The following is a 19263-nucleotide window of genomic DNA, read 5'->3' on the forward strand; positions in this document are numbered from 1 at the left end:
TATGAACAAAGTAGTGGCGGTGTGGTTAATTACCTATGAATAAGGTAGTGGTGTGGTTAGTTACCTATGAATAAGGTAGTGGTGGTGTGGTTAGTTACCTATGAATAAGGTAGTGGTGGTGTGGTTAGTTACCTATGAACAAGGTTGTGGTGGTGTGGTTAGTTACCTATGAATAAGGTAGTGGTGGTGTGGTTAGTTACCTATGAACAAGGTGGTGTGGTTAGTTACCTATGAATAAGGTGGTGTGGTTAGTTACCTATGAACAAGGTGGTGTGGTTAGTTACCTATGAATAAGGTAGTGGTGGTGTGGTTAGTTACCTATGAACAAGGTGGTGTGGTTAGTTACCTATGAATAAGGTGGTGGTGAAGAGTGGTTAGATAGTTACCTATGAACAAGGTAGTGGTGGTGTGGTTAGTTACCTATGAATAAGGTGGTGGTGAAGAGTGGTTAGATAGTTACCTATGAACAAGGTAGTGGTGGTGTGGTTAGTTACCTATGAATAAGGTAGTGGTGGTGTGGTTAGTTACCTATGAACAAGGTTGTGGTGGTGTGGTTATTTACCTATGAATAAGGTAGTGGTGGTGTGGTTAGTTACCTATGAACAAGGTGGTGTGGTTAGTTACCTATGAATAAGGTGGTGTGGTTAGTTACCTATGAACAAGGTGGTGTGGTTAGTTACCTATGAATAAGGTAGTGGTGGTGTGGTTAGTTACCTATGAACAAGGTGGTGTGGTTAGTTACCTATGAATAAGGTAATGGTGGTGTGGTTAGTTACCTATGAACAAGGTGGTGTGGTTAGTTACCTATGAACAAGGTGGTGTGGTTAGTTACCTATGAACAAGGTGGTGTGGTTAGTTACCTATGAACAAGGTGGTGTGGTTAGTTACCTATGAACAAGGTGGTGTGGTTAGTTACCTATGAACAAGGTGGTGTGGTTAGTTACCTATGAACAAGGTGGTGTGGTTAGTTACCTATGAACAAGGTTGTGGTGGCGTGGTTAGTTACCTATGAACAAGGTTGTGGTGGTGTGGTTAGTTACCTATGAATAAGGTAGTGGTGGTGTGGTTAGTTACCTATGAATAAGGTAGTGGTGGTGTGGTTAGTTACCTATGAATAAGGTAGTGGTGGTGTGGTTAGTTACCTATGAACAAGGTAGTGGTGGTGTGGTTAGTTACCTATGAATAAGGTAGTGGTGGTGTGGTCAGTTACCTATGAATAAGGTAGTGGTGGTGTGGTTAGTTACCTATGAACAAGGTGGTGTGGTTAGTTACCTATGAACAAGGTAGTGGTGGTGTGGTTAGTTACCTATGAATAAGGTAGTGGTGGTGTGGTTAGTTACCTATGAATAAGGTAGTGGTGGTGTGGTTAGTTACCTATGAATAAGGTTGTGGTGGTGTGGTTAGTTACCTATGAATAAGGTAATGGTGGTGGTGTGGTTAGTTACCTATGAACAAAGTAATGGTGGTGTGGTTAGTTACCTATGAATAAGGTAATGGTGGTGTGGTTAGTTACCTATGAACAAGGTGGTGTGGTTAGTTACCCATGAATAAGGTAATGGTGGTGTGGTTAGTTACCTATGAACAAGGTGGTGTGGTTAGTTACCTATGAATAAGGTAGTGGTGGTGTGGTTAGTTACCTATGAACAAGGTGGTGTGGTTAGTTACCTATGAACAAGGTAGTGGTGGTGTGGTTAGTTACCTATGAACAAGGTAGTGGTGGTGTGGTTAGTTACCTATGAATAAGGTAGTGGTGGTGTGGTTAGTTACCTATGAACAAGGTAGTGGTGGTGTGGTTAGTTACCTATGAACAAGGTGGTGTGGTTAGTTACCTATGAATAAGGTAGTGGTGGTGTGGTTAGTTACCTATGAACAAGGTAGTGGTGGTGTGGTTAGTTACCTATGAACAAGGTGGTGTGGTTAGTTACCTATGAATAAGGTAGTGGTGGTGTGGTTAGTTACCTATGAACAAGGTGGTGTGGTTAGTTACCTATGAACAAGGTAGTGGTGGTGTGGTTAGTTACCTATGAATAAGGTTGTGGTGGTGTGGTTAGTTACCTATGAACAAAGTAGTGGTGGTGTGGTTAGTTACCTATGAATAAGGTTGTGGTGGTGTGGTTAGTTACCTATGAATAAGGTGGTGGTGGTGTGGTTAGTTACCTATGAATAAGGTAGTGGTGGTGTGGTTAGTTACCTATGAACAAAGTAGTGGTGGTGTGGTTAGTTACCTATGAACAAAGTAGTGGTGGTGTGGTTAGTTACCTATGAACAAGGTAGTGGTGGTGTGGTTAGTTACCTATGAATAAGGTAGTGGTGGTGTGGTTAGTTACCTATGGACAAGGTAGTGGTGGTGTGGTTAGTTACCTATGAACAAGGTAGTGGTGGTGTGGTTAGTTACCTATGAATAAGGTAGTGGTGGTGTGGTCAGTTACCTATGAATAAGGTAGTGGTGGTGTGGTTAGTTACCTATGAACAAGGTGGTGTGGTTAGTTACCTATGAATAAGGTAGTGGTGGTGTGGTTAGTTACCTATGAACAAGGTGGTGTGGTTAGTTACCTATGAATAAGGTAATGGTGGTGTGGTTAGTTACCTATGAACAAGGTGGTGTGGTTAGTTACCTATGAACAAGGTGGTGTGGTTAGTTACCTATGAACAAGGTGGTGTGGTTAGTTACCTATGAACAAGGTAGTGGTGGTGTGGTTAGTTACCTATGAATAAGGTAGTGGTGGTGTGGTTAGTTACCTATGAATAAGGTAGTGGTGGTGTGGTTAGTTACCTATGAATAAGGTTGTGGTGGTGTGGTTAGTTACCTATGAATAAGGTAATGGTGGTGGTGTGGTTAGTTACCTATGAACAAAGTAATGGTGGTGTGGTTAGTTACCTATGAATAAGGTAATGGTGGTGTGGTTAGTTACCTATGAACAAGGTGGTGTGGTTAGTTACCTATGAATAAGGTAATGGTGGTGTGGTTAGTTACCTATGAACAAGGTGGTGTGGTTAGTTACCTATGAATAAGGTAGTGGTGGTGTGGTTAGTTACCTATGAACAAGGTGGTGTGGTTAGTTACCTATGAACAAGGTAGTGGTGGTGTGGTTAGTTACCTATGAACAAGGTAGTGGTGGTGTGGTTAGTTACCTATGAATAAGGTAGTGGTGGTGTGGTTAGTTACCTATGAACAAGGTGGTGTGGTTAGTTACCTATGAACAAGGTGGTGTGGTTAGTTACCTATGAACAAGGTAGTGGTGGTGTGGTTAGTTACCTATGAATAAGGTAGTGGTGGTGTGGTTAGTTACCTATGAACAAGGTGGTGTGGTTAGTTACCTATGAACAAGGTAGTGGTGGTGTGGTTAGTTACCTATGAATAAGGTTGTGGTGGTGTGGTTAGTTACCTATGAACAAAGTAGTGGTGGTGTGGTTAGTTACCTATGAATAAGGTTGTGGTGGTGTGGTTAGTTACCTATGAATAAGGTGGCGGTGGTGTGGTTAGTTACCTATGAATAAGGTAGTGGTGGTGTGGTTAGTTACCTATGAACAAAGTAGTGGTGGTGTGGTTAGTTACCTATGAACAAAGTAGTGGTGGTGTGGTTAGTTACCTATGAACAAGGTAGTGGTGGTGTGGTTAGTTACCTATGGACAAGGTAGTGGTGGTGTGGTTAGTTACCTATGAACAAGGTAGTGGTGGTGTGGTTAGTTACCTATGGACAAGGTAGTGGTGGTGTGGTTAGTTACCTATGGACAAGGTAGTGGTGGTGTGGTTAGTTACCTATGAACAAGGTGGTGTGGTTAGTTACCTATGAATAAGGTAGTGGTGGTGTGGTTAGTTACCTATGGACAAGGTAGTGGTGGTGTGGTTAGTTACCTATGAATAAGGTGGTGGTGGTGTGGTTAGTTACCTATGGACAAGGTAGTGGTGGTGTGGTTAGTTACCTATGAACAAGGTAGTGGTGTTGTGGTTAGTTACCTATGAATAAGGTGGTGTGGTTAGTTACTCATGTATAAGGTTGTGGTGGTGTGGTTAATTACCTATGAACAAGGTAGTGGCGGTGTGGTTAGTTACCTATGAATAAGGTGGTGTGGTTAGTTACCTATGAATAAGGTAGTGGTGGTGTGGTTAGTTACTCATGTATAAGGCTGTGGTGGTGTGGTTAGTTACCTATGAACAAGGTGGTGTAGTTAGTTACCTATGAACAAGGTGGTGTGGTTAGTTACCTATGAATAAGGTAGTGGTGGTGTGGTTAGTTACCTATGAATAAGGTAGTGGTGGTGTGGTTAGTTACCTATGAATAAGGTAGTGGTGGTGTGGTTAGTTACCTATGAATAAGGTAGTGGTGGTGTGGTTAGTTACTCATGTATAAGGTTGTGGTGGTGTGGTTAGTTACCTATGAACAAGGTTGTGGTGGTGTGGTTAGTTACCTATGAACAAGGTAGTGGTGGTGTGGTTAGTTACCTATGAACAAGGTTGTGGTGGTGTGGTTAGTTACCTATGAATAAGGTGGTGTGGTTAGTTACCTATGAATAAGGTAGTGGTGGTGTGGTTAGTTACCTATGAACAAGGTTGTGGTGGTGTGGTTAGTTACCTATGAATAAGGTGGTGTGGTTAGTTACCTATGAATAAGGTAGTGGTGGTGTGGTTAGTTACCTATGAACAAGGTTGTGGTGGTGTGGTTAGTTACCTACGAATAAGGTGGTGTGGTTAGTTACCTATGAACAAGGTGGTGTGGTTAGTTACCTATGAATAAGGTTGTGGTAGTGTGGTTAGTTACCTATGAATAAGGTTGTGGTGGTGTGGTTAGTTACCTATGAATAAGGTAGTGGTGATGTGGTTAGTTACCTATGAACAAGGTTGTGGTGGTGTGGTTAGTTACCTATGAATAAGGTAGTGGTGGTGTGGTTAGTTACTCATGTATAAGGTTGTGGTGGTGTGGTTAGTTACCTATGAATAAGGTGGTGTGGTTAGTTACCTATGAACAAGGTGGTGTGGTTACTTACCTATGAATAAGGTTGTGGTGGTGTGGTTAGTTACCTATGAATAAGGTTGTGGTGGTGTGGTTAGTTACCTATGAACAAGGTGGTGTGGTTAGTTACCTATGAACAAGGTTGTGGTGGTGTGGTTAGTTACCTATGAATAAGGTGGTGTGGTTAGTTACCTATGAACAAGGTGGTGTGGTTAGTTACCTATGAATAAGGTAGTGGTGGTGTGGTTAGTTACCTATGAACAAGGTAGTAGTGGTGTGGTTAGTTACCTATGAACAAGGTAGTGGTGGTGTGGTTAGTTACCTATGAACAAGGCTGTGGTGGTGTGGTTAGTTACCTATGAACAAGGTAGTGGTGGTGTGGTTAGTTACCTATGAACAAGGTAGTGGTGGTGTGGTTAGTTACCTATGAATAAGGTAGTGGTGGTGTGGTTAGTTACCTATGAATAAGGTAGTGGTGGTGTGGTTAGTTACCTATGAATAAGGTAGTGGTGGTGTGGTTAGTTACCTATGAACAAGGTAGTGGTGGTGTGGTTAGTTACCTATGAATAAGGTTGTGGTGGTGTGGTTAGTAACCTATGAACAAGGTGGTGGTGAATAGTGGTTAGATAGTTACCTATGTATAAGGTGGCAGTAGTGGCCATAACTGCAAACACAGCAAAGACCAGGATGAGATGGAAGTCCAGGAGCTGAGTCCAGGAAGATTGTAGACGAATCAGATCTGTGGAACCTGAACACACACTCAGACAGGGTCAGATGTGTGGATACAGGGGTGAGTCAGTGGGCTATATCAGTGTTTCCCAAACTCTGTCCTGCCCCCCCCCCCCCCCCCTGGGTGAATGTTTTGTTTTTTGTCTTAGCGCTAATAATAATCAAAGCTTGATGATGAGTTGGATATTTGAATCAGCTGTGTAGTGCTAGGATTATAAACACAGCCGTATATATTCCCCCCCAAGCAGACACATCGATGGCCCTGAACAAACTTTATTTGACTCTATGTAAACTGGAAACCACATATCCTGAGGCTGCATTCATTGTAGCTGGGGATTTTAACAAGGCTAATCTGAAAACAAGACTCCCTAAATATCTATCAGCATATCGATTGCGCAACCAGGGCTGGTAAAACCTTGGATCATTGTTATTCTAACTTCCGCGACGCATATAAGGCCCTCCCCCTGTCACGCCCTGGCCTTAGTATTATTGGTTTTCTTTATTATTTTAGTTAGGTCAGGGTGTGACATGGGTTATGTTTATGTTTATGTTGGTTTTGGGTGTTTATTTGGTAAAGGGGTTATGGGGTGGAGTATATGGTTTTGTGTTGAGTGTATATGTCTAGCGTTGTCTATGTAGAACGTTTGTAGCCTGTATGTATGTGCACAACGTTTGTAGCTTCACGGTCGTTTTGTTGTTTTGTTAGTTTGTATAGAGTTTTGTGTCGTGTTCATCTTCGTGGTGTAAATAAAAGAAGATGGCTTATTTTCCAACTGCTGCATTTTGGTCCGTCAATCCGCCACACGATCGTGACAGAATTACCCACCATAGGACCAAGCGGCATGGAAGGCGGCAACAGGACCTACCTACACAGGATTTCTGGAGATGGGAGGACGAATTAGAAGGAAAGGGACCTTGGGCTCAACCTGGAGAATATCGCCTCCCTCGTGAAGAGCTAGAGGCAGCGAAAGCCGAGAGGAGGCGATATGAGGAGGCAGCACGGAAGCAAGGCTGGAGACCCGTGAGTAATACCCAAAAATTTCTTGGGGAGGGGCTCATGGGGAATGTGGCGAGTCCAGATGGGAGAACTGCGTCAACTTCCCGTGCTTCCTCTAAGAGGGAACCTGAGCCAGTCGGGCTGAGATTGGAGGGGAGCAATGGGAATGATGCAGAGACTGTTAAGGATTTATTGGGGAGGTTGGAAGAGAGTGAGATGAGGGAGCTGCTGTGTTGGTGCGTGAGGCACAAGATCCGCCCGACAGAGCGTGTGCGGGATGTGAGGTTACCTGAGTCAGCTCTCCATGCTCGTCCTGATGTGCGTGCTACCCGTCTGGAAAGGACAGTCCCACGAACCAGGCCTCCTGTACGCCTCCCTAGTCCTGCACCTCCTATATTAGCCCTATGTACTAACTCTCCTGTGACGGTCCCCAGCCCAGTACAACCAGTGCCTCCTCCACGCACTAGCCTTATGGTGCGTGTCTCCAGCCCTTTACCACCAGTGCCTAAATTACGCACCAAGCCTCCTGTGTGTACCCAGAGTCCTGTGCGTCCTGTTGCTGCTCCCCGCATTAGCCCTGAGATGCGTGTCCCCAGTCCGGTACCACCAGTTCCGGCCCCACGCACTAGGCCTAATGTGCGTCCCCAGGGTCCAGTATGCCCTGTTCCTGCTCCCCGCATTAGCCCTGAGATGCGTGTCCCCAGTCCGGTACCACCAGTTCCGGCCCCACGCACTAGGCCTAATGTGCGTCCCCAGGGTCCAGTATGCCCTGTTCCTGCTCCCCGCACTAGCCCTGAGATGCGTGTCCCCAGCCCGGTGCCACCAGTCCCGGCACCACGCACCAGGCCTACAGTGCGCCTCAGCCGGCAGGAGTCTGCCGTCTGCACAGCGATGACTGAACTGCCCGTCTGCCAAGCGCCATCTGAGCCATCCGTCTCCCCAGCGCCATCTGAGCCATCCGTCTCCCCAGCGCCATCTGAGCCATCCGTCTCCCCAGCGCCATCTGAGCCATCCGTCTCCCCAGCGCCATCTGAGCCATCCGTCTGCAATGAGCCTGCAAAGCCGCCCGTCTGCCATGAGCCTGCAAAGCCGCCCGTCTGCCATGAGCCTACTGAGCCGTCCGCCAGACAGGAGCCGCTAGAGCCGCCAGCCAGACAGGAGCCGCTAGAGCCGTCCGTCAGACAGGATCTGCCAGAGCCGCCAACCAGACAGGATCTGCCAGAGCCGCCAACCAGACAGGATCTGCCAGAGCCGCCAACCAGACAGGATCTGCCAGAGCCGCCAACCAGACAGGATCTGCCAGAGCCGCCAACCAGACAGGATCTGCCAGAGCCGCCAACCAGACAGGATCTGCCAGAGCCGCCAACCAGACAGGATCTGCCAGAGCCGCCAACCAGACAGGAGCAGCCAGATCCGTCAGCTAGCCATGAGCAGCCAGATCCGTCAGCTAGCCATGAGCAGCCAGATCCGTCAGCTAGCCATGAGCAGCCAGATCCGTCAGCTAGCCATGAGCAGCCAGATCCGTCAGCTAGCCATGAGCAGCCAGATCCGTCAGCTAGCCATGAGCAGCCAGATCCGTCAGCCAGCCATGAGCAGCCAGATCCGTCAGCCAGCCATGAGCAGCCAGATCCGTCAGCTAGCCATGAGCAGCCAGATCCGTCAGCTAGCCATGAGCAGCCAGATCCGTCAGCTAGCCATGAGCAGCCAGATCCGTCAGCTAGCCATGAGCAGCCAGATCCGTCAGCTAGCCATGAGCAGCCAGATCCGTCAGCCAGCCATGGGCCATCCCTCAGTCCGGAGCTGCAGTCCCTCAGTCCGGAGCTGCAGTCCCTCAGTCCGGAGCTGCCATTCTTCAGTCCGGAGCTGCCCCTTATCCTGGTGCTGCCCCTTACCCTGGTGCTGCCCCTGACCCTGGTACTGTCCCTGACCCTAGTACTGCCCCTGACCCTGGTACTGCCTCTTACCCTGGTACTGCCCCTTAGTCCGGAACTGCCTCTGAATGCAATGGGGTTAAGGTGGAGGGGGGTCGTTTGGAGGAAGCCTAGGAGGTGTTTAGGTACTGTGGTGACGTGGGGACCGCGACCAGAGCCGGAGCCGCCACCGTGGATGGAAGCCCACCCAGACCCTCCCCTAGACTGTGTATGGTGCGCCCGGAGTTCGCGCCTCAAGGGGGGGGTTATGTCACGCCCTGGCCTTAGTATTATTGGTTTTCTTTATTATTTTAGTTAGGTCAGGGTGTGACATGGGTTATGTTTATGTTTTTGTTGGTTTTGGGTGTTTATTTGGTAAAGGGGTTATGGGGTGGAGTATATGGTTTTGTGTTGAGTGTATATGTCTAGCGTTGTCTATGTAGAACGTTTGTAGCCTGTATGTATGTGCACAACGTTTGTAGCTTCACCGTCGTTTTGTTGTTTTGTTAGTTTGTATAGAGTTTTGTGTCGTGTTCATCTTCGTGGTGTAAATAAAAGAAGATGGCTTATTTTCCAACTGCTGCATTTTGGTCCGTCAATCCGCCACACGATCGTGACACCCCCGCCCTCCTTTCGGAAACGCTGACCACGACTCCATTTTGTTGCTTCCAGCCTACAGACAGAAACTAAAAAAGAAGCTCACGCGCTCAGGTCTGTTCAACGCTGGTCTGACCAATCTGATTCCACGCTTCAAGACTGCTTCGATCACGTGGATTGGGATATGTTCCGCATTGCGTCCAACAACAACATTGACGAATACGCTGATTCGGTGAGCGAGTTCATTAGAAAGTGCATCGGAGATGTCGTACCCACAGCAACTATTAAAACATTCCCAAACCAGAAACCGTGGATTGATGGCAGCATTCGCGCGAAACTGAAAGCGCGAACCACTGCTTTTAACCAGGGCAAGGTCTACAGTCAATCTACAGTCAATCACGGATTACAAAAAGAAAACCAGCCCCGTCGCGGACCAGGATGTCTTGCTCCCAGACAAACTAAATAACTTCTTTGCTCGCTTTGAGGACAATACAGTGCCACTGACACGGCCCGCTACCAAAACCTGCGGACTCTCCTTCACTGCAGCCGACGTGAGTAAAACATTTAAACGTGTTAACCCTCGCAAGGCTGCAGGCCCAGACGGCATCCCCAGCCGCGTCCTCAGAGCATGCGCAGACCAGCTGGCTGGTGTGTTTACGGACATATTCAATCCATCCTTATCCCAGTCTACTGTTCCCACATGCTTCAAGAGGGCCACCATTATTCCTGTTCCCAAGAAAGCTAAGGTAACTGAGCTAAACGACTTCCGTCATCATGAAGTGCTTTGAGAGACTAGTCAAGGACCATATCACCTCCACCCTACCTGACACCCTAGACCCACTCCAATTTGTTTACCGCACCAATAGGTCCACAGACGACGCAATCGCAACCACACTGCACACTGCCCTAACCCATCTGGACAAGAGGAATACCTATGTGAGAATGCTGTTCATCGACTACAGCTCAGCATTTAACACCATAGTACCCTCCAAACTCGTCATCAAGCTCGAGACCCTGGGTCTCGACCCCGCACTGTGCAACTGGGTACTGGACTTCCTGACGGGCCGCCCCCAGGTGGTGAGGGTAGGTAACAACATCTCCACCCCGCTGATCCTCAACACTGGGGGTGCGTTCTGAGCCCTCTACTGTACTTCCTGTTCACCCACGACTGCGTGGCCATGCATGCCTCCAACTCAATCATCAAGTTTGCAGACGACACTACAGTGGTAGGCTTGATTACCAACAACGACGAGACGGTCTACAGGGAGGAGGTGAGGGGCCTCGGAGTGTGGTGTCAGGAAAATAACCTCACACTCAACGTCAACAAAACAAAGGAGATGATTGTGGACTTCAGGAAACAGCAGAGGGAGCACCCCCCTATCCACATCAACAGGACAGTAGTGGAGAGGGTAGTAAGTTTTAAGTTCCTCGGCGTACACATCACGGACAAACTGAATTGGTCCACCCACACAGACAGCGTTGTGAAGAATGCGCTGCAGCGCCTCTTCAACCTCAGGAGGCTGAAGAAATTCGGCTTGTCACCAAAAGCACTCACAAACTTCCCACATCCTGTCGGGCTGTATCACCGCCTGGTACGGCAACTGCTCCGCCCACAACCGTAAGGCTCTCCAGAGGGTAGTGAGGTCTGCACAACGCATCACTGGGGGCAAACTACATGCCCTCCAGGACACCTACACCACCCGATGTCACAGGAAGGCCATAAAGATCATCAAGGACAACAACCACCCGAGCCACGGCCTGTTCACCCCGCTACCATCCAGAAGGCGCGGTCAGTACAGGTGCATCAAAGCAGGGACCGAGAGACTGAAAAACAGCTTCTATCTCAAGGCCATCAGACTGTTAAACAGCCACCACTAACATTGAGTGGCTGCTGCCAACATATTGACTCAACTCCAGCTCACTTTAATAATGGAAATTGATCAAAAATGTATCACTAGCCACTTTAAACAATACCACTTAATATAATGTATATGTATATACTGTACTCGATACCATCTACTGCATCTTGCCTATGCCGTTCTGTACCATCACTCATTCATATATCTTTATGTACATATTCTTTATCCCTTTACACTTGTGTGTGTATAAGGTAGTAGTTGTGGAATTGTTAGGTTAGATTACTCGTTGGTTATTACTGCATTGTCGGAACTAGAAGCACAAGCATTTCGCTACTCACATTAACATCTGCTAACTATGTGTATGTGACCAATAACATTTGATTTGAAGGACAAAAACCAAAACGTGCACCCAGAGGGGCCCCAGGACCGAGTTTGGGAAACACTGTTGTATAGGAACGTTTTCATTGTCGTGTTTAGCTGTGTTTTGGCTCTGTGTGAGTCTGCGCCTCACCTATCTTCACCTCGCTGTCCACCGTGATGTAAACTGTAAGGACATGAGTCTGTGGGGTCAGGTGGCTGGAGAGGGTGATGTTGGCAGGAGGGGGCAGGGCCTGACTTTTGACCCAGGAAGTGGAAATGTAGACAGACAACACCAGATGTCCGTCTGATTGACTGGGCTCAGATAGCAGCACGTCAGTACTGTCAGAGTGGAACTGAACGCAACACAGAGAGGAGATGTGGATTGCATTCACTGTCTATGCCAAGGTCTTAAAGCTGTAAGCATTGTGTATTGTGGGGCTGTAAATGCTTAATGTTAGTCCTAATGTGACCCACCCGTAGGGCAGAGAGCACCTCCTTGGTGCCCATCACAGAGAACTCTGCCATGGGCTGCAGAGCAGAGAGCACCAGGAAAGACACCGGGCAGTGGAACGCAGGCAGGTACGGCAACTGTACCAAACGTCCGGAGAGAGGTAGCGACAGAGCAGTGAGAGGGAGGACAGGGACGGGGGACTGGCCCCGCAGAGAGGCTGAGAGAGAGACGGAGACAGAGAGGGAGGAGAGGAGATGGAGGACGGAGTCTGACTGGGGACGGACAGAGACTCTGCAGCTGTATTCACCTGAGGGAGAGAATCAAAAATTGGTTGAATAATTATTTACTGTATTATTTTAGAGACATGGTATTTTTATCAATGGGATTGGGAAGAGAGGTCCTGTGTCCCTGTCGTACCTGTGTCGAGGTCATAGTGAGGCGTGGTGACCATCACAGCCTGCAGCGTGTTGAGCTGGAGGTAGGGGGCGGTGAAGTGCAGGGAACACAGTAACTCTGCCTCTGGCTGCAGCTTCTTCTCTATGGCCTCCCTCTGGGACAAGGAACACTGGGCTGGGGGAAGAGATGAGGAGGTGGGAGAAGAGGAGCAAGGTAAGGAGAGCGAGAGCAGAGAGGTATCAATTTACTACTCACCTGTGTTGACGGGGGAGGTGTATAGCTCCACAGGAACCGTGTAGTCAGCTGCGTCAGGCCAGTTGGTGAGGAAACGATCATCCTGAGGAGAAAGTTCTGGGATGGCTGGAGAGTCCACCTTCACCTGTTGGCAAAACACTACCATGGTGGCCCTTTCATTTCCATGGCAACCCCCTCATTTCTATGATAACCCTCTGCTGTACTATACCTCTCTGAGGGCCTGCTGTCCATCTTCCAGTCTGTAGTAGACCACTACCGTCCCAGAATGCTTTGCCAGAGCAGCTCCCGTCTTTGGGTCGATCTGCAGAACACGACTAGACGACACATTCCACTGACCTGGCTGGCCTGAGACGGAGAGGGAGAGAGAGAGGAATTAAGTATGTGTGTGTTTTCTTTTATTTTGAACCTTCATTTTTATCAGGGAGTCATACTGAGACCAAGGTCTCTTACAGATGAGCCCTGAATTACAGAAATGACAGAAAATACACACTTCAAAAATACAAAATGGAAGCAGAAATAAAATCACGGTCATGAAAAACAAAGACATTCCATCAGTAAAAAGGTCCTCAATCAGCATTCTGAACTGGCCTAGAGGCACCAAAACATCAAATTTCTGAACATTTTGAAGATTGTTCCACAAATAAGGTGCAAAAAAACTAAAAGCTAATTTACCTAACTCATAAGAGACAAAAGGACTAATTTCCAGAGTTAACCATCCCTGAGACCAGGTGTGGTAACTCCTATGTCATAAGTTCAGTAAAGATGTTCGGTACAGTGGGACTTTTTGTAAAAAGGCTTTATAAATGAAAACATAGCAATGTATCAACCTACGTGAGTGACATCAAAGAGGGCCAACCAACATACTGGTAGAAAATGCAGTGAAGAGTGCTAAAGCTGTCAACGGTAATAAAGCACAGTGCGCTGTGATAAACTGCATCTAGCTGCGTTAATGAAGTAGCAGCTGCATTCATATAGATGATGTCGCCATAGTCTAGGACTGATAGGAACGTTGACTGACTAATCTGCCCTCTACTATTTATCGAGAGGCAGGACCTATTTCTATAGAAGCCCATTTTTATTCACAACATCTTAACTAACTCGTCAATATGCTTTTTAAAAGACAGCTTTTCATCTATCCAGATTCCCAGATGCTTGTAAGCAGGGACACAATCAATATGGACACCATCCAAAGTACATATGCTTAAATCAAAGTTATATTTATGCGCTCTAGATAACAACATGTACTTAGTTTCACCTGCATTCAATACTAATTTCAGGTCAATAAAGTGTTTCTGTAATACAATAAAGGCAGACTGTAGTTAGCATACACAACAGTATTATCAGCATACAATTGCAGGTTAAACATTTTTACAGACAAGTTGATATTGTTAATGTAAACAGTCAAAAGTACAGGACCCAAAATTAACCCTTGCGGGACACCTTTCGTAGTATCCAGGAAACCTGATTTAACACCATCAGTAGACACACATCTGTCAAGTAATTTTCACACCAGTTACATGCAGCCTGGTCCAGGGCAATTGAGGCCAGCTTCTGAATGAGCAGTGAGTGATCAACAGTATGGAAGGCCTTTGACAGGTCAATGAAGAGGGCAGCACAACGTTGCCTTTTATCCATACAATTAACCACATTTATAACCAGGGATGGAGCAGAGATGCTATGACCTGGTCTAAAACCCGACTGATGTACTTTTATCCATACAATTAACCACATTTATAACCAGGGATGGAGCAGAGATGCTATGACCTGGTCTAAAACCCGACTGATGTACTTTTATCCATACAATTAACCACATTTATAACCAGGGATGGAGCAGAGATGCTATGACCTGGTCTAAAACCCGACTGATGTACTTTTATCCATACAATTAACCACATTTATAACCAGGGATGGAGCAGAGATGCTATGACCTGGTCTAAAACCCGACTGATGTACTTTTATCCATACAATTAACCACATTTATAACCAGGGATGGAGCAGAGATGCTATGACCTGGTCTAAAACCCGACTGATGTACTTTTATCCATACAATTAACCACATTTATAACCAGGGATGGAGCAGAGATGCTATGACCTGGTCTAAAACCCGACTGATGTACTTTTATCCATACAATTAACCACATTTATAACCAGGGATGGAGCAGAGATGCTATGACCTGGTCTAAAACCCGACTGATGTACTTTTATCCATACAATTAACCACATTTATAACCAGGGATGGAGCAGAGATGCTATGACCTGGTCTAAAACCCGACTGATGTACTTTTATCCATACAATTAACCACATTTATAACCAGGGATGGAGCAGAGATGCTATGACCTGGTCTAAAACCCGACTGATGTACTTTTATCCATACAATTAACCACATTTATAACCAGGGATGGAGCAGAGATGCTATGACCTGGTCTAAAACCCGACTGATGTACTTTTATCCATACAATTAACCACATTTATAACCAGGGATGGAGCAGAGATGCTATGACCTGGTCTAAAACCCGACTGATGTACTTTTATCCATACAATTAACCACATTTATAACCAGGGATGGAGCAGAGATGCTATGACCTGGTCTAAAACCCGACTGATGTACTTTTATCCATACAATTAACCACATTTATAACCAGGGATGGAGCAGAGATGCTATGACCTGGTCTAAAACCCGACTGATGTACTTTTATCCATACAATTAACCACATTTATAACCAGGGATGGAGCAGAGATGCTATGACCTGGTCTAAAACCCGACTGATGTACTTTTATCCATACAATTAACCACATTTATAACCAGGGATGGAGCAGAGATGCTATGACCTGGTCTAAAACCCGACTGATGTACTTTTATCCATACAATTAACCACATTTATAACCAGGGATGGAGCAGAGATGCTATGACCTGGTCTAAAACCCGACTGATGTACTTTTATCCAGACAGTTAACCACATTTATAACCAGGGATGGAGCAGAGATGCTATGACCTGGTCTAAAACCCGACTGATGTACTTTTATCCAGACAGTTAACCACATTTATAACCAGGGATGGAGCAGAGATGCTATGACCTGGTCTAAAACCCGACTGATGTACTTTTAGACTACATTTCAAAGATAAGAACGATCTTAGCTGAGAATTAATCAAGAATTCTAATATTTTAGCTAGGCAAGAAAGTTAAGAAATAGATCAATCATTATTTAGGTCACCACTTTGTGAAGGGGGAGTACATGAGCCACCTTCCAAACCTTGGGAATACCAGATATAATCTTCAGGTTAAAATATGGGTTAATGATTCAGCAATCAGGGGGCAGAGAGCTGCAGCAACAAACATATCAGCCCCAGTTTTTGATGTTTCTTTTTACATGAATCTTAAGCAAGACATCTAGCACATCACAGATAGTAAATTGCTGAAATGAAAACAAAGTTTCACTAGAAGTTGACGTGTTAACCGTCAAGTCAGCTAGAGGCTGGCAGAGTGAAGAGCAGTCGATTGACTGACCAGGGTCAATTAAACCACTGTTTAAAATGATGATTAAAAGCATCACTTATCTCCTCCTTCTCAGTTATGATTCTTTGAGAGAGTGTGGGTGTGTCTAGGTGGCAGGTAACCTAGCGGTTAAGAGCTAGTAACCTCCAACAACAAGTGCTCCCTGGGCCCCGATGACGTGGACGTCGATTATGGCAGCCCCCCCGCACCTCTCTGATTCAGAGGGGTTAAATACGGAAGACGCATTTCAGGTGAATGCATTCAGTTGTACAACTGACTTCCCCAATCTACAGTACTGGCCACAGTGTGTGTGTGTGTGTGTCTCACCGTGCGGTCCTGTCAGGGGGGTGTTGAAGCAGAGTGTGTCTCCGGGCCTGAGTGTGTGTGGGGGGGCAGAGATGGCGGGGAGGACAGGGAGGGGGGTGTAGTCACTCAGGGAGGGGTTGGTGGGGTCTGCCTGCACCCCTAGGACTGTCAAACCCCCAGACACTGTCTGGACCACAAAGGAATGACTGTCTGAGTCTGGAGTCACCTGCACCAAGTCATCCCTGAGAGAGAGAGAGAGAGAGAGAGAGAGAAGAAAGAGTGTTTAAAGATGGAATCCACATTAGGGGAAACAACGCTACAACGCTACAGCCCTGAGCACCTTTGTTATGGTTTTTGTCTTGCTGTTGAAACAGAGAAGAAACAGAGGAGAAACGGAGGAGAAACAGAGGGGAGCGGACTCCATCCGCATGGTAAAAAATGATCTGTATATATTGTGCTGTTCTATCACGCAGGCAGTGATGTCTGAGAGGAGAAACAGTGTTGGTTGGTGGCAGTAATATCTTTGTTTCCCAAACGGACGTGGCAGTTTGACCATGAGGAATCCCAGCTTGAAGAAAAATAAACCAGACAGAGAGAAAGAGAGAGATTTGACTATATACTGTGTGTGTTACCTGTTGGTGGAAATGTGAGAGTGTGTGTGTTACCTGTTGGTGGAAATGTGAGAGTGTGTGTGTTACCTGTTGGTGGTAATGTGAGAGTGTGTGTGTTACCTGTTGGTGGTAATGTGAGAGTGTGTGAGTTACCTGTTGGTGGTAATGTGAGAGTGTGTGTGTTACCTGTTGGTGGTAATGTGAGAGTGTGTGTGTTACCTGTTGGTGGTAATGTGAGAGTGTGTGTGTTACCTGTTGGTGGTAATGTGAGAGTGTGTGTGTTACCTGTTGGTGGTAATGTGAGAGTGTGTGTGTTACCTGTTGGTGGTAATGTTAGAGTGTGTGTTACCTGTTGGTGGTAATGTGAGAGTGTGTGTGTTACCTGTTGGTGGTAATGTGAGAGTGTGTGTGTTACCTATTGGTGGTAATGTGAGAGTGTGTGTGTTACCTGTTGGTGGTAATGTGAGAGTGTGTGTGGTACCTGTTGGTGGTAATGTGAGAGTGTGTGTGGTACCTGTCGGTGGTAATGTGAGAGTGCGTGTGTTACCTGTCGGTGGTAATGTGAGAGTGCGTGTGTTACCTGTCGGTGGTAATGTGAGAGTGCGTGTGTTACCTGTCGGTGGTAATGTGAGAGTGCGTGTGTTACCTGTCGGTGGTAATGTGAGAGTGCGCGTGTTACCTGTTGATGGTAATGTGAGAGTGTGTGTGTTACCTGTTGGTGGTAATGTGAGAGTGTGTGTGTTACCTATTGGTGGTAATGTGAGAGTGTGTGTGTTACCTGTTGGTGGTAATGTGAGAGTGTGTGTGTTACCTGTTGGTGGTAATGTGAGAGTGTGTGTGGTACCTGTTGGTGGTAATGTGAGAGTGTGTGTGGTACCTGTCGGTGGTAATGTGAGAGTGCGTGTGTTACCTGTCGGTGGTAATGTGAGAGTGCGTGTGTTACCTGTCGGTGGTAATGTGAGAGTGCGTGTGTTACCTGTCGGTGGTAATGTGAGAGTGCGTGTGTTACCTGTCGGTGGTAATGTGAGAGTGTGTGTTACCTGTTGATGGTAATGTGAGAGTGTGTGTGTTACCTGTTGGTGGTAATGTGAGAGTGTGTGTGTTACCAGTGGGTGGTAATGTGAGAGTGTGTGTGTTACCTGTTGATGGTAATGTGAGAGTGTGTGTTACCTGTTGGTGGTAATGTGAGAGTGTGTGTGTTACCTGTTGATGGTAATGTGAGAGTGTGTGTGTTACCTGTTGGTGGTAATGTGAGAGTGTGTGTATTACCTGTTGGTGGTAATGTGAGAGTGTGTGTGTTACCTGTTGGTGGTAATGTGAGAGTGTGTGTGTTACCTGTCGGTGGTAATGTGAGAGTGCGTGTGTTACCTGTCGGTGGTAATGTGAGAGTGCGTGTGTTACCTGTCGGTGGTAATGTGAGAGTGTGTGTTACCTGTTGGTGGTAATGTGAGAGTGTGTGTTACCTGTTGATGGTAATGTGAGAGTGTGTGTGTTACCTGTTGATGGTAATGTGAGAGTGTGTGTGTTACCTGTTGGTGGTAATGTGAGAGTGTGTGTATTACCTGTTGGTGGTAATGTGAGAGTGTGTGTGTTACCTGTTGGTGGTAATGTGAGAGTGTGTGTGTTACCTGTTGGTGGTAATGTGAGAGTGTGTGTGTTAGCTGTTGATGGTAATGTGAGAGTGTGTGTTACCTGTTGGTGGTAATGTGAGAGTGTGTGTGTTACCTGTTGATGGTAATGTGAGAGTGTGTGTGTTACCTGTTGGTGGTAATGTGAGAGTGTGTGTGTTACCTGTTGGTGGTAATGTGATAGTGTTTGTGTTACCTGTCGGTGGTAATGTTAGTGTGTGTGTGTTACCTGTCGGTGGTAATGTGAGAGTGTGTGTGTTACCTGTTGGTGGTAATGTGAGAGTGTGTGTGTTAACTGTTGATGGTAATGTGAGAGTGTGTGTGTTACCTGTTGGTGGTAATGTGAGAGTGTGTGTTACCTGTTGGTGGTAATGTGAGTGTGTATGTTACCTGTCGGTGGTAATGTGAGAGTGTGTGTGTTACCTGTCGGTGGTAATGTGAGAGTGTGTGTGTTACCTGTTGATGGTAATGTGAGAGTGTGTGTGTTACCTGTTGGTGGTAATGTGAGAGTGTGTGTGTTACCTGTTGGTGGTAATGTGAGAGTGTGTGTGTTACCAGTGGGTGGTAATGTGAGAGTGTGTGTGTTACCTGTTGATGGTAATGTGAGAGTGTGTGTGTTACCTGTTGATGGTAATGTGAGAGTGTGTGTGTTACCTGTTGGTGGTAATGTGTGTGAGGGTGTGTGTTACCTGTCGGTGGTAATGTGAGAGTGTGTGT

General features: G+C 46.5%; 1 protein-coding gene across 1 annotated transcript in view; it reads right to left on the reverse strand.

Annotated features, from left to right (window-relative positions):
* Positions 1 to 19263, reverse strand: part of LOC129842329 (nuclear pore membrane glycoprotein 210-like) — a 148949-nt gene that overhangs the window by 15864 nt on the left and 113822 nt on the right. The window contains exons 32-38 of the mRNA XM_055910832.1: positions 16329 to 16549; positions 12715 to 12851; positions 12507 to 12630; positions 12273 to 12425; positions 11879 to 12162; positions 11556 to 11757; positions 5543 to 5691 (exon numbers count right to left, since the gene is read on the reverse strand). Coding sequence (XP_055766807.1) covers positions 5543 to 5691; positions 11556 to 11757; positions 11879 to 12162; positions 12273 to 12425; positions 12507 to 12630; positions 12715 to 12851; positions 16329 to 16549 — 1270 coding nt within the window. The remainder of the gene's footprint in view (positions 1 to 5542; positions 5692 to 11555; positions 11758 to 11878; positions 12163 to 12272; positions 12426 to 12506; positions 12631 to 12714; positions 12852 to 16328; positions 16550 to 19263) is intronic.

This window comes from Salvelinus fontinalis, unplaced genomic scaffold (assembly GCF_029448725.1).
Source record: "Salvelinus fontinalis isolate EN_2023a unplaced genomic scaffold, ASM2944872v1 scaffold_0033, whole genome shotgun sequence".
Taxonomy (NCBI): domain Eukaryota; kingdom Metazoa; phylum Chordata; class Actinopteri; order Salmoniformes; family Salmonidae; genus Salvelinus; species Salvelinus fontinalis.